General features: G+C 39.1%; 1 protein-coding gene across 1 annotated transcript; it reads left to right on the top strand.

Moving 5' to 3' along the window:
* The first annotated feature begins 5743 nt into the window (after positions 1-5743).
* On the top strand, positions 5744-14514 carry LOC143421768 (uncharacterized). Its single transcript, XM_076891469.1, has 7 exons — positions 5744-9927; positions 10831-10955; positions 11283-11405; positions 11626-11653; positions 11741-11776; positions 12636-12711; positions 12839-14514. The coding sequence occupies exons 1-7, from the start codon at positions 9900-9902 to the stop codon at positions 12861-12863; spliced, it is 441 nt and encodes a 146-aa protein (XP_076747584.1). The 5' UTR covers positions 5744-9899; the 3' UTR covers positions 12864-14514.
* The last annotated feature ends 572 nt before the right edge of the window (positions 14515-15086 follow it).

Genomic DNA, 15086 nt, shown 5'->3' with positions numbered 1-15086 from the left:
CTGATGGGATTTACTGGGAGAAGAGGAAGCTGGAAAATATAAATATCGAGTGGTTGGCAGTTGGTGGAATCACAAGTTCTGGTGTACGGAAACCACTTATTTAAAAAAAAAAAGATTAGAAAGAAGTTGTTCTAATTTCTGCTGTAGATTTGGGGTTTTTTTTAAATGTTTTTTGAGGACAGGAAATGACCAACAGACCTGGGCAGCTGCTGCAGCCGAGATTTACTGCTTATTGTGCAATACATAAACAAATGTTGCATAGGGTTTCCTCTCCTATCCTCTCTTTCTTACAACTTTCCCATCTCCATTGCCAAACTACATTGGCAAGCTCTCCACCCTTGATGAGTGTATAACTCCCATAAATACAGTAAGTGGATGTCTTCAAATTTCCTCCCTCTTAACCCTGGCCAAACTGAGGTTCTTGTGTTTGCTGAGGAAGTCAATCATTGCTTTGATTCTTTCTGCAACAATATAAAATGATATGTGTTTGAAAAGGCACAAATAAAGTCATTATTATCACTCAGAGGAAAGTTATCGCACATCAACTGTAGCTTTCGCTAGCGGACCAGTTGGGTGCCAGATTGCACAGAAACAGCTTGTGTGTTTGATGATCAAGGATTGATAGTCAGGTCCTTGCAGTTCTGGGATTAAGACATTTTCAGCAAACATGAAGATTTCTTAAACTCTTAATCTTACTGGCTGCTCCACAAACATACCACGAGACATTCCCACTGAGCATTTGTGCCACCCCTTCCATGCACCACTGCTAATTAGGACATGCTGAACAAGTAATATAGTTTCCCCTCACCAAAACTAAAGTGAAAATATGTATACCCTCTGTATCACACAGCAGATCTCATTATTTGTCTGATATGGCCAAATCATTAAAAATGTTTCAAAAGGCATCAGCGTGTTGCAATCTATGTAAAAAAAAGAAACCAAAAAACTGAGGTTACAATATTTCCCACATGGCAGTTTTATCCAAATCACAAGGAATATATCTTTGCACTAAATTAGAAACTCACAAACTTAATTCATTTGTTAGTTTTTCTATCGAGGCTGGGGATTTTCAAGTAAAGTGCTTTCAAAAAGCATTTTTGACATACTGTCAGTAACTGTGTTTCCAAACTTCCGAAATTTAAATGTCAAAAGTCATTGTAATTTGACTCACTCTGTCTGATCAGACATATCAGTCCTGCTAGGAGATTCCAGAGGATCAATTCACAGGAAAAGCTGGACTTGCAGAGTCATGATGTGGCTCTGACCAGGAGCTGGCCTTGTTGATTATGTCATAAGTCATGCCCAGGTTTTTCTGTGGATCTTCTAACAAAATGCTTCTGTATTAGGTGATTCTCAGCTCAAGGTTAGCAAACTTTGAAAGGACAGAAGGAACTGGAGCACACAGCACTACAGTGGCTTTGCTCGAAACGGTAAAAAAGACACAGGGAAACCAGTTTGACCAAAACAAAACTCTACACAGCATCCTGTGCAATTCTCAGATTGACTGTAAATTTAATCAAATATATTAACGCACACTGAATCCTCTTACAATTCCCCCCATTTCACTAATTGAACAGACTTTCAGAAATCTTGAATACTGAATCTAAGGGTAGGAGTTCTGAGCATGGGAACTAAACCACCTCTGAATTATCAAGATAAAACTACATGCAGGTACCTGTTTATCAGTGTCCAAGAAGTAACTCATGCAAGCTCTTTTCCTCATGCAGCACACAACAGGAAATGTCTGTCAGATTTATCTTACTAATGGAAATGCTAGGCAGCTTGCAGGAGCTGGCACACCATCGGACATCACACATCTGATCTGAGTGACTTTGGACATTTGTGTTCTCACTTATAGCTCCACCATGTAACATCTAGGCAAGTAGAGACTATGCACCCACTAAACTCACTAAACACTACCCACTAATCACTCTTGCAGACTTTTCTCAGAGGTTTTCAGTCTTGACTTCCATGTCTTGGACTATTGCACAAGAAGTAGACACCCTCAGATTCATGACAGCTCACTGACATCCACTGGCCTATCTCTTCCCCTGCAGATAAGTCACGAATCACACTCCACTGCCACAAATGGATTTTAAATTTGGTAACAATTCAACTAGTAACAATGCATTTTATGTTCCAGGATTTCAGTCTAAAATTAACTAATTGTGAGGCTGGGCTGTACTGTGTCACAGTACTGTGTGACAGCAGCAGCCTCACTTTTAGCAGTGCACTCTGCTAAACCACAAAAATTCCGGACTAAAAATTTTAGGGAAATGAAAAAGAACAAAAGGCTTTGATCTGGCATAGAAGATTCCCTTATAAGTAAATTGCAAAAAACACTACACGGATAAAGTTAATGGTTTGCGTGGTCTTTTACGTCACAATCTATACTTGTCTCTATGTTGCTTTTAATAAATACAATCAAAAGAAACGTGTAAATAAAGGAGGCTTGACCTGCCTTACCCTCCCCTGGGGAGAGGTATGACATACGATCATATGGCATGTGTCTCGCAGTGCTGAGACTTCCGGCGGTTTACCTGCTGCGTTAAGCGGGATTGGTGCAAGACGCATTTCAACAATAAAGAAGAGATTACAGTCAAGAGGAAAAGACCGCACATCTTTCCCTTTTAAACTTTCATCTGAGTGGAATCGTGACAATAACCAACCGGGAATCCATCCAGAAGAAAAAAAATGCAAAAGGCGATTTACCTCTGTGTGGTTTTATACATAATCCTTTATTAAATACCAAAAATCTCGTAAACTTTGTTTTGCACTGATTACGTTGCGTGTGTGTTTTCGTTAACTGCGATTTGCCGCAAATCATGTGTTCTCTAACAGGACGTTCTTGATCATGCGTTTAGAAAGAAGCCTTATTAAAAAATATCCTCTGCTGTGCGAGACACTTTAGCGTGCACTTTTATGAAACCTTTAATCATGTTTAATCATGTGGGAAGAGAAGGATAACAGTACATGCACGTGACGTATACAGGGCAGGATTTCACACCTCCTCAGACGCTGTGTCAGACACTTGTGGCGCTCCGTCTCTCGCTCTTAGGTGCTCTTCTCCCAGCATGATCAGATCATTTTAATCATACCATTTTAATTATTTTGTTTTCAGTTACTTTGTTGTTGACACTCTTTCCACACTTGATCTGTGGAATGACTGCAAGAAGAAAGGAGGTGGGGTGGGTGTGTTTGTGAACTGCAGGTGGTGTAACCTGCTACATGTATCTGTTAAGGAGATTTTGCAACCGCGACGTCAAGCTACTTGTCATCAGAATTCGCCTGTATTATCTGCTGAGGGAGTTTACAAGCGTGATCGCTATTACTGTCTACATCCCTCCATCTGGCAAGGCTGATGTAGTCATCAGCTCTGTGACTGCGCCTCTCCAAACAAAACATTTGGGTGCCTTCATCTTCATCATGGGTGACTTTACTTCCAACCTTTCACCAGTTTGTCAAATGCATCACAAGAGACAATGGAAAACTGGACCTATTTCATACTAATGTCAGAGACACCTACACCTTCACTACCCTCTCTCCACTGGGCAGGTCAGATCACAACCTGCTGTCCTGTTCACACCAGCATACAAATGACTGCTACCCAAATAACAAACCTTGGGTTACAAACAACTTGAAGGGCATACTCAATGAACTGAGACTGCAGTGCTTTGTGTCAGAGAGTCTGAACAGCAACACAGTTCACCCAGGGAATTGTGCTGTCCCCTTTCCTCTTCACCAGCTATACGACTGACTTCACATACATCATATAAACGTATCTCCTTCAGAAATACTCTGATGACATGGCCATTACTGGAAGTGTGGAGATGGAATGGGAAGAGGAGTAAAGAAGACTGATTCATCGCTTTGTGAGGTGTTGTGATGTAAATTGTCTGCTGCTGAATGTGGCCAGAACAAAGGAGCTGGTGGTGGACTTCAGTAGAAGCAGATCCCAACCCTTCCCTGTCTGCAATGGTGGGACTGATGTCGAAATATTCACATCCTATAAGTATTTGGGAGTCCAACTGGATCGCAAGCTGGAGTGGTCTGGCAACATGGATGCTGTCTACAAAAAGGGTTTGACTTTCTACGAAGGCTCAGATTCTCCAATGTATGCAGCGGGCTGCTTTATATGTTTTATCAGTCTGTTGTTGTGAGCACCATTTTCTTTGCTGTGGCATGCTGGGGTGCAGGCATCAAAGCAGACTGAACAAAGTCTGTTGTTGGCATTAAGCTCGCCACCCTGGAGATGGGGATCAGACAGAATGCTGGCAAGACTGCGAGAAATCATGGACAATGACTCCCACCCCCTCCATAACACACAGGACAATCTGAAGAGCAGTTTTAGGAACATGTTCCTTCAAACTCGCTGTCTGAGGGAACATTACAGGAAGTCGTTCCTTCCTGCTGCTATGAGATGCTTTAATTCATCTGGTTGGGTCAAAATTAATCAAACCTCAGTGCATCCTATCACTTTTGTACACCATAATATATATTTGCACATATACTTGTCCTTTATTTTAATATTTATCTATCAATATCTCCGTTTCTACACTTTATAGGAGTGTTTTATGTTTGTTTTACATTTGCTCCTATGACAACTCAATTTCCCCCTGGCATTAATAAAGTCTCTCTGGTATGGAGAAGCTGAGGCCAAGAGAGAGATAACCCAGACATGGATGGGGCTTCTATATGGAATACAAATAACAGATTTATTGTTACCGTCTGTGATCTCACCTGCTAGTTTTGGGGCTTTTCCTTTTGGGAAATGAACATACATGGATGAGGGCGTGGAGTACTATATTATCAGATAACATCTTGGCACATATACTAGCTATTTAAAAAATACCACAAGGCCAACAGCAAAACTTGAGCACTGACTTTATGTAGAGCTTGTTGGCCCTTTGAACAGCACAGTGAATCATAATGCGTCAGATAATTGTGTAAAAAGTTCTCTAAAGGTCACAAACAGAATCAGGAGGTTCCTTTTAATAACTCATATCAAACAGAGGGGAAGTCGGGAAGAAGAGCTGCCAGAGACCTACCACACACTCTGTCAGGAATATATGTCATAGAGTTCCCAGCAGTGGACTGTAACTACCGTTGGGATAATGCAAGCGTAAGTTCAGCATGTTTATGTCCTGAAATAACCTGTGCCTCTGTGTTAAAAAAGCACAGCACTATGACATACAGATGTTTCTCACACATATTGTTTTGATGTCTCCATTGTCACTATTTTAATCCTCTGACTGAATGAATGTGTAAAACTATTGGGATTATGCCATATGTTACCTTCAGGGTCACGTGATGGCAAACCAGAAGGAACAAATAAATGACCCGATATTGAAAAGCAGTGACAGGAGTGTTACAAACAGCAGATGTTTGAGCCAGCTCAACTATACTCGAGACTGCATCTCTGAGGTGTTACACTGCTCACTTTTTAACTGCATACTGACTAACACATGAATAGTTTAATGGAAAGACACTTTAAAAGCCAGATTAGATACATGTAACTGGAATAATATAAACTGTAACCACTTTACACCTGACATTTCAGCCGCACTTTTATAACTATGACATTAAATTGAAAATGTCTTTATTCTGAACTTGGGGATACAGCGCACAGCATATTGTGTCAGTGAGTATCCTTCTGCTTTATTTTATAGGGATGTTTGATGATATGTTTATTTCCATTTAGAGGAGTTTGCATAATGTTTGTGATGTCTTCTTTTTACAGCTGACTGCCGGACTCCCCAAAACTACTGGAGTAACATTATCAGTTTCTCTTTCACAGCATTGCTGGTAATGGTGGTACTTCTGTGCTGCATTTGCAGGTGTTTCATTGATGTTTATTATTAACAACACTTTGTTCATGTCAGGGTTATCAACTCCTAAGCTTCTGGCATTTGACATGTATTTTAAAATTCATTTCACTTCCCTCACTGCACTAATAAATCTCAACAAGGGAGTCTCAGATCACCACTGAGAGTAATTGTAGCGTCGAGCCAAAGATGGGAAACAGAATGACTTCTGGGTTATAAAAATTAGTGCACTTTGTAAGTGCCTTAAACCTGCAGCAAGACGTCAATGAGATTGAAGTCTTGGGGAAAAAGGGCTTTCTTTCTTCACCTCTCTAAACACTTTGCACATGAGTTCATGGTCTAAATAAAAACATAAATCTATTCTGTAATTCTCAGTCATACCACGTTTCAAAAAGGAGGACAAGTCATAGCATTCTTTACTTGTTCATTGGATAATGACTGTCAATTACAAATCATCTGCCACTGAGCAAGTTGTTTGACAATCAGACCCACCACTTGTCACAATCAGTCTCTTGCAACCCAGATGGTGACATCTTAAAGTTTCAGAATGGGAGTTTACGTCACGCTAGCTACGTTCATCTTTATACTGTCACTTTTTAGTGAGTGCCTGCAGTAGAGATTTACAAGTGTGGCATAACAGCAGCGACAGCACTTACTCAAAACAATCAATTATTCCTGACACAGTCAGGATTATTCTGAACCAAAAAGGAAATGACAATCTGCCCACACCTTAACCACATTTGCTATTATGTGTTTGTTGTGTTTAACTTTAGTTTTTACATTTTATGTACTTTATAACCACTAAAAAAGAACAATGTTTGAAGTGAAGGCCCTTCTTTTATAGGTTGATAAGCCTATAAATAGGTAAATGTTAGTAATAAGGAAGGTAGACTGAAGTATTTTCAGAAATCATTATTTATTTCTCAAAACTGGCATCAGTCACCTCACATACTTCTTAACACAGCTGATTACCATAAAGATTATGAGCTCTCTAATAATAAATAGCAAGCACAGACAGAGGAACAGGTGGTCTAACAATGAAAACATATCTGATCGTACCATAAGTTATCATTACAATGATGTCAGCAACAGTCTCCAACTCATCTGGCATCTGATCTGTTATTGATCTTTTACAGTGCTGATAACAGTGTGAAGAATCAGCACAGATAATGTGGAGTTAGATACAGTGAGGTTACATTTCATCAAACATTCTCCTCTATCAAGTCCTGTAAACATGCCACTGTTGCAGGAAAAGGTTCAGTGAAAACACCTTTTTATGTTTACTCTCATATGTTATTTATTGCTTTACTCATTTTTCAGATGTTCTCTGAGTGCAATTATTTGAGGAGAATCAGGTGTATTGGTGTGATTTGAGGAAGCTCATCAGATCTGTTTGACCTGCTTCATGGAAGTTTTTGTTTTTATTTGTTTTTATTTAACTTCAGTCTTTTCAATCACAGTTGTCTGGTATTTGAAAAATGAAGATGCGTTTTCCTGATTCTAAGAATAAAAACAATATTTAAAAATTCTTTTTTTTTTAATCAAGTTGATTTTTTTCAGCTTCAGTCAGTACTTGGAGTAGTGTTTATTGTATAGACTGAACTTTAAGTGAGACTTTGGAAATCAGAAAACTATAAAACTAAAGACATTTTGTCAGTTGCTGAAATTTTACATCTCCAGCCTCATCAGGGACATTTTAGATTATAATTCTGTTACAGTGCTAACAAGGATCATGGAGTCAAAGGGTGACGAGAAAAAAGACATGTTCATAAAAGGTGCCACAGTTTTAGTCATAAAATAATTATATGCTGCTTTTTATTGAATAACCATTTCTAACCTTCTTACTTTGTTTCATTGAGGTTACAACATGTTTTTAACACAGCTAATTACTTTTTGGTTTTATCATCTCATACTGCTCTCCAGTATTGACTCCTGTAAACTGCTGCAGAGAAAGATTCTGGGTTTCCCCTATTTGATACTTACATTCTCATATTTCATTTAACCCTCTCAAGGCAGGCGTTGCAGATTTGCAACAGTTAAACACTAACAACCTGATTACCCCACATACATATTTTATGAGTTTTTTTTCCTCAGAAGTACCACTGCAGGACTTGGTTGTGCATTAGCAACTAAAACTTAATTTGAGCCTGAGAGGGTTAATGCATTGGCTGTTTTTCCAGATGTTCTTTCTGATTTTAATCACTTCAGGAAAATTGTGTATTAACCTGATTTGTGAAAGCATGTATTTTATTATTATGAAGTGCACAGTTAAATTCAGACTCATTGTCAATAGCTGGACGAAAGATTTCACCAACTTGTAGAATATTTAGTGTCCTTCAAGGAGGAGTCAGGCCCCAGTCACACAAGCTTAGTGAGTGGCTGGTGACTGGATGCTGTTTATTCCTGCCCGTCAATGTGGAAAATTCTGGGCAAAACTGTTCGCCGAGAGGCCAATTTTTCCACCATGGTAAAACCATAGTTGCATGGTAAATGCTGACTTGTCTGCAAAAACTTGCAAACTACTTGCCAAGTGGCAGCAAAACTGTGAAAAGTGCGGGCTTTTGGAAATGTTTCGGTCACAGCTCTAAGGCACTTCTTTCGGAGTCGAAAAGGTGAAGATTCTCTGTTTTTATCGCAGTTTTAAAGCTAATTTACAGCACCAAAGCTAACAAACCACAAGGAGGTTTCTGGTAAGGCACATTCTTTCTGAAGGATTTCCCCTCGTCACAGCCAGCAACCATTTACCAACCAATCGAGGAATGCACATTTTTGTCTCCCTAGCAACAGCACTGGCTGATGGCAGTGGCATTACTGAGCAGGGCAGTGCAAACTGCAAAAAGCTGCTCAGGAATCTCTAATGTAACATGAATCAGCAAAACTTGTTGATTAGCCTCCAGACTTCCTGGATTCCATTCTAGCAGTCACCGTTTTACAGGTGGTCTAGGTCCTAATAATCCACTGTCAGAAGATTCATCAGAAATGCCATGTTGACAAGTCCTGGACAGATGCTTCCTGCACCTAGCAGGTGAGGTATCTTAGGTATGCCCAATAAAGAGGAGATCCTAGAGCAGACAGTGATGTCACTGAGCTTGGGATTTCCTGGGTTTCCCCCATGTGATGGCTCTAGGAATATTTCCTAGTGGCTTGGCCTGCTTTTTGTGATCTCATTTTCAGGTCCTAATTAATAGCTCCTCCTCTCCAGTAAAGGAAATCTCCTGCTTGGGAGCCTCAGTAAGCTACAATTTCCTTCAAATATGGCTCTCTCTCTCTCCCCCTGAAAGCAGTCTGCTGCTGTTTTCATTTGCTTTGATTGTGTTGTAGTTAGCCTACTTTAAGCCACGTGTAGTTTATAGGGTAAAACCTAATTTTCTTCTTGTTCTTTTTTCTTTCTGCAAGGGGCGATCGTGGTAGCCCCGGCTCGGACAGTCTCGGTCGTTGTGTCCTTGGGCAAGACACTTCACCTGTTGCCTACTGGTGGTGGTCAGAGGGCCCAGTGGCGCCAGTGTCCGGCTGCCTCGTCTCTGTCAGTGCGCCCCAGGGTGTCTGCTACAATGTAGCTTGCCATCACCAGTGTGTGAATGGATGCATGACTGGATGTGTAAAGCGCTTTGGGGTCCTTAGGGACGAGTAAAGCGCTATACAAATACAGGCCATTTAGCCTACCTTTTCTTTTTTTTTTTTCAAATTTTGCCTTATCTCGAATTATCATTAATTAATTTTCTCAGTGAAATTGTTACTGTGTGGCTTTCCCTTCGTTGTTACATCTTTAAAGAGCTGGACAATGTGGAAAAGATGAAAGCAGTTAAACATTTGCATTAGTAAATAACTAAAACAGCCTCACGCATTTTACTACAAGAAGGGAAATGGTAATCGCTGAAAAGTTATGTGGGACTTTTCCGTGAGTCACGTGACCACCCGTTCATTCGCTCTTCTCCTCCTGCCTTCACTGCGTGTTGATAGCGGAGGCAGGTCAGGTCAGTAGTCTTAAGGAATCCCCTTTAGTGACACAGTGGAGAACTGCGCGCTGTGACTGTCCGGGAGAAATTGGAATCAACTAGACTCGCTACGAAGACGATGTGGACTCTGGCTCTGTGGATTATTCGTAAGTAGATTAATATAACATTTCATTGGACAACTAAAGCCAAATAGTCTGCAGCTCTCACATTGTTACCTTCAGTCTGTCAGCAACTGCAGTCAAGTGAAGTGAGCCCTCATCGCAGGGAATTTGCATCAATGTGATGCGTTTGTTATTTTTTTTTATCACCTTTATCAACTTAATCACCACTAAACAGTAGTCTGTTTACTCAGTGAGTCAAAGGAAAGTATTCTTAGATGCAACACCTGAGCATATTCATTTGTATTTTATTATATTAATTTATTATTATTATTATTATTACATTTATTTATTTATTTTCTTTTTTCTTTGGGGGGGGGGGGGGGGGGGGGGGGGGGGGGGCATGTAGTTGCCGTAAAACACGTGATATTTTTTGCCAGCTCTGACGGAGCAGGCAACCCTTACGCACTGCGCAAAGCGGAAGCTTTGACTGGACAGCAGCGGGAAATACCACGAAAATAGCTTTGAGGCAACACTATCTGTTTTTTTCTTTTCACTGTAGGACTTGCATTGCGTGAGAGGTGTGGCTCCCTGCAATACCAGATTTACTGATTAGAGTGTGCATCTCATCGCAGGGATTACAGGGATAGAAAAAAGTTTTACGGTCTTTTTGGGCTCTCACAATTGATCCACTGTCTCAGATGACCACACGAATACCACAAGCCATTATGACAGAACCACTAACATTAATCCAATAATGTTAGTGGTTCTGTCATAAATTAAACCCCCCCCAAAACATGTAGCTTGTGGTCTTCTCCTGTTGGGCACAGAGAGAAAACATATGGCCTGGTCATGATAACGTAAAGAAGTCAAGTTTCCAGAAGTGACGGTGCATAAAGTCATGCTCAAATAAAGATCACTACATCTGGTCTTCTTGTCTTTTCTCCCCAGCTTACCTCAGTCTTTGCTGTGCACAGCACCTTGCGTGCAATGCCACTCAGCTTCCTCAGGGGACTTTTTACAGCGTCTCAAAGATGAAGGCAACTGAGTGTCCCTACTCCTGGATGAACAGCACTGTAAGTTCAACAGCTGCTCTGCCAGCAAACCTCTGCTTCTATGTTAAAAAATCGAAGCATGAAAAGCACAGGTGCAAATAATAATATTAAAACAAATTGTGTGATTGGTCTTTGGCCAAAAGCTACACCTGTGTTTGACATGCAAAACACAGGTGTAGCTTACAAACACAGGTGTGCAAACACAGGTGTGCTTATAATTTAGAAACACAGGAGTTTCTAAATTATAAGCACCTCATGAGCTTGATTTATTGTCGACACTGTCATTATTATTGAAACCTTTAGACTGACTTTGTACAGGTGGTGATTTTGCCATGCGTTTCCCTTCAGGGGCACGTGCTGGCAAACCAGAAGGACAAAATGGGTGACCTGGTGTTTAACAGCAGTATTGGGACTCTTTTTACCCGCACATGCTTCTCACAGCTCAACTACACTCGGGACTGCGTCTCTGAGGTGTCACACTGCTGACATTTGACCTGCTTACTGAGTAACACATGAACAATTTAAAGCAGAGATACTGTATAAACCATATTGGTTATGTGCGACTAGAAGATTACAAGTTAAAGTTCTTCAATTATCCATTTATCGACATTAACTTAAAAACATAGTCATTCTCATGAGCTCAGTACACGTATGAGACTTACCCAATTTCTCTTTCTATTTTTGTACTTAGGGGATACAACAAACGGCTTATTGCTTCAGTGAGTATTTGTCTCCTTAACATTTAAAGATTATTTGATGTTTTTATCCATTGATACAAATGTAGATATTGTTTTTCATTTTTACAGTTGACTGCATAATTCAGGCGCCTCTGGAGGAAAAAGGTAGGGAACAGCAAAGTAGAAAACTATATTGTAGTTAAGATTTGTATTAAAAATGAGTTTCATGTTAAAACAGGTATGAAAGTTTTTCTCTTTTATTAAAAAATGAGATGAGGATCTGAAACAACCACTGATAAATGACTGCAGGAAGTGTAGGGTGTGACTTTAGATGGTGTTGTTGTTTTTTATTACATCACCTTTCTCCACTTCCTGTTGATGAATGAGTCACCTAAGAGTGTCTTGCCTCACTTCTCATTCATAAATAAGTAACTATTGTGTAGTAATGTAACATTTAAAACTCACTTTCCCAGTTCAAGAATGTAGTTTGAATTCTCCTATAGCTGTGTATTCGTCACCCTGCCTTTGTTAAAACTAATCGCTTTCCATAGAGTCTATAGAAAGTTCATAATTACAACACACGAGACAGCAACAGACTCCCAGCCTGACTTTCTCAGTTATTAATTTGTAAATGACTTGTAAAACAAATCTATGGACTGTAAGACATTGCTCGCTGATTTCACAGTGAGCTAAGTGAGTTAGGATTTGTCCCTTGTAAAGGGAAATTTAGAACCTATGTGGTTAGTCTCTGAGAGGTGTGAATTTAGGTGATGACAGTTAAAGACCAGTTGAATTGTCTTGAGGTTTCAGTAGAAAGAGCTTTTGTCTTTAGCAAACTAAATAAAAAAGCGACAATTCGGGACAGATAAAAGACAAGGAGTGTCGAAAAATGTCTATTACTAAACTTTCCACCTTTCAAAGACGCCAATTTAGGAGGGATACAGGACTGTCTTATAGATTTTGATTAGAATCATGTATAATGGAGATTTCAGCAGATGAACCGTTAAACTCTTTGCTCTTGCAGGGATTTCTCGACAGTACTGGAGCAATATTGCCAGCGTGTCGTTCTTGGTGCTGGTGTTGCTGCTGGGACTTTTGAGGTATTTTAAATATAAATATTTAGACTTATAACCAGGCTTCGTTCATTTCTGTTCACTTTTGCACACACTTTAACCTCATGCTCATCTTGCATATTATGTATAAAAATCTGTTATTGCTCTGTTACAGTTGTGTCCTGAGGAGGAACCGGTAAAAATGTGAAGGCCCAGCACATCTAGAAAGCATCGGAAATTCATTTGTCTGCCCGTTAAGTAATTAAAATTCTGGTTCTTTTTATTCATCGTCAACACCGGCTGATGATACATCCTTTATTCTTTATCACGAATGCCTTCAAACATATATGCTCAAAACAGTTTTTAAGCTTTTTACAGTACTGCCTCTACATTTTGAGTAGCAGTGTTCCTATATTACAGAAATATACCTGCTTTGCCCCACTTTCATGTTGGAGTTGAAATTATCCTCCGCTAAGTAAGGTAACATAATCTCTAATATTGAATTCTATAAACATGCCACCGCTTGCCAGGTTCTGGGAAAATATGATTGTATATTTCCTCTTTCATGTGTCATTTACTCATTTTTTTTGTTTTGAGTTCAATCATTTCAGGAGAATCAGTGTATTGATGTGATTTGAGGAAGCATGTATTGTCTACTGTATTGCATATTATGAGGTGTATAGTTTGATTAGTTTAGGTGTAGTGTGACAGAACTTCAGCTACAGTATGTCTTCCTCCTATAAGCTTCTCTTTATAACTTTCTTTTTCTTTTGTAATCAGGCTAAAACCAAAAGCTTCCACTTTGGAAACTAGCCCTCAATGTAGCCACCCAGCTCTGATGATGATGATAGCGAAAGGATTTGCCAAACTAAAAATGCAAAGCAATGGCATCCATTTTTAATCAATTATTAATGAATTAGCAACCCAAATCAAGCCTGTTCTCAGTAGGTGGACAAATGTTCAGATTTTCTTGTGAAATATCAGCATCACCGAGAATACCAATAAGGTAATGATAAATATTGATAGCTGATTTTTAAAATCAGAACAATATCCATCCCTCTCTGTGATAGGTTATATATCAGTGGTAAATTTGGCTTGCAAACAAGCACAATTAGTGTTTAATTAGTTTCAGCCTTTATAATCACTGCACAGCCACCAGTGTCATGTCATTAACTGGTTCAGTGTGGAATATTCCTGAGGTTGTGGAAACCTCAAACCAAAACCCAGCAGCAACATAGCTTAACCAGGTCTTGCCACAAAACCAGCGTTTCTTTTCAAGGTCAAGCTGTGAAAGTGTTTATCCCGTACTTCTTACTGTCTGTAACCCCTTTAATATAGATTGTAATCTTTTTGCTAAGCTTGTAGAGAAAATCATTTTTCCTTAAATGTCTTTATTAAAGCTAAAAATATATTTTTTGCATATAAGAAGGCAGATATATGTCCATGTCAATGTTTAAATGCCAGATTATTTTACTGTATATATTTAAAATATACTATTATGAAATGTCTATATAGATATGAATTAAGATACTTACTATTAAAATACCAAATTCATTCCATTAATATTCTAAGCACAGGCATTTAACACACAGCTACAAACAAACAAGGTGTGTTTGGATGTGTGTGTGGAAATGCAGAGTTGGTACGTTTTTGGAGGATCTTTTATATACATATAATTTGTACCTGGTGTACAGTACTAGATTTTATTAAAGAATATGGTCTTGAGGCATTTTTATACTGCATGACATAATGAAAATCTTCTAACCCAGCTTCATGGAAGTTGTATTTCCATTTAACTTCACTGTATCTGAAGACTGCTCTGCCACTGTATTTTATTATTGGAACATTAAAAGTTTATATTTAGAGAAACCTGAGAGTGCTCATTTTGATTTTTGTCCTTCTTTGCTCTGTCCTATAATTTTTCCTAGCCAATGAAAAAACTGGAAAGTTGTGGTGCTTTGTTCCCTGCACGTTCCCTTCAGTAGTACTGGATGAAAACTTATGATAGAATAGATTAAAATAGCCCTTTGTTTTCACTGTACATGTACAATGAAATTATGGAAGTGTGTTATAGAGATCTTACTGTCTATGACAGGAATGCAAACAGCTAACAAATGGCCATTATAATTTGTAATACATTGAGAATACGGGACAGATAAACAATACACGTCTTCCACTTAATGGCCAGTTAATATTGTGCTGAACACAGGCCAAAAGATTCAATAAGCCACATCAGTGTCTACTGTCTGTCTACTGTTTACGTTCATAGCCAAGTGGCTAACGAACGTAAACAGAAGTTTTCACTATCCTAATGTTATCTTGTTTCAGGATACATGTCATAATAGCTGCCATTATCCAATGTCACATCTGCTTACTTGTATCTTTTGCTCGTTTCTCCTCCTCTTTTCTCTTTTTTCTAAACT

Source organism: Maylandia zebra, linkage group LG13 (genome assembly GCF_041146795.1).
Source record: "Maylandia zebra isolate NMK-2024a linkage group LG13, Mzebra_GT3a, whole genome shotgun sequence".
Lineage (NCBI taxonomy): Eukaryota > Metazoa > Chordata > Actinopteri > Cichliformes > Cichlidae > Maylandia > Maylandia zebra.
The sequence above is the reverse complement of the archived record's forward strand: the minus strand, read 5'-3'. Positions and strand labels throughout refer to the sequence as shown.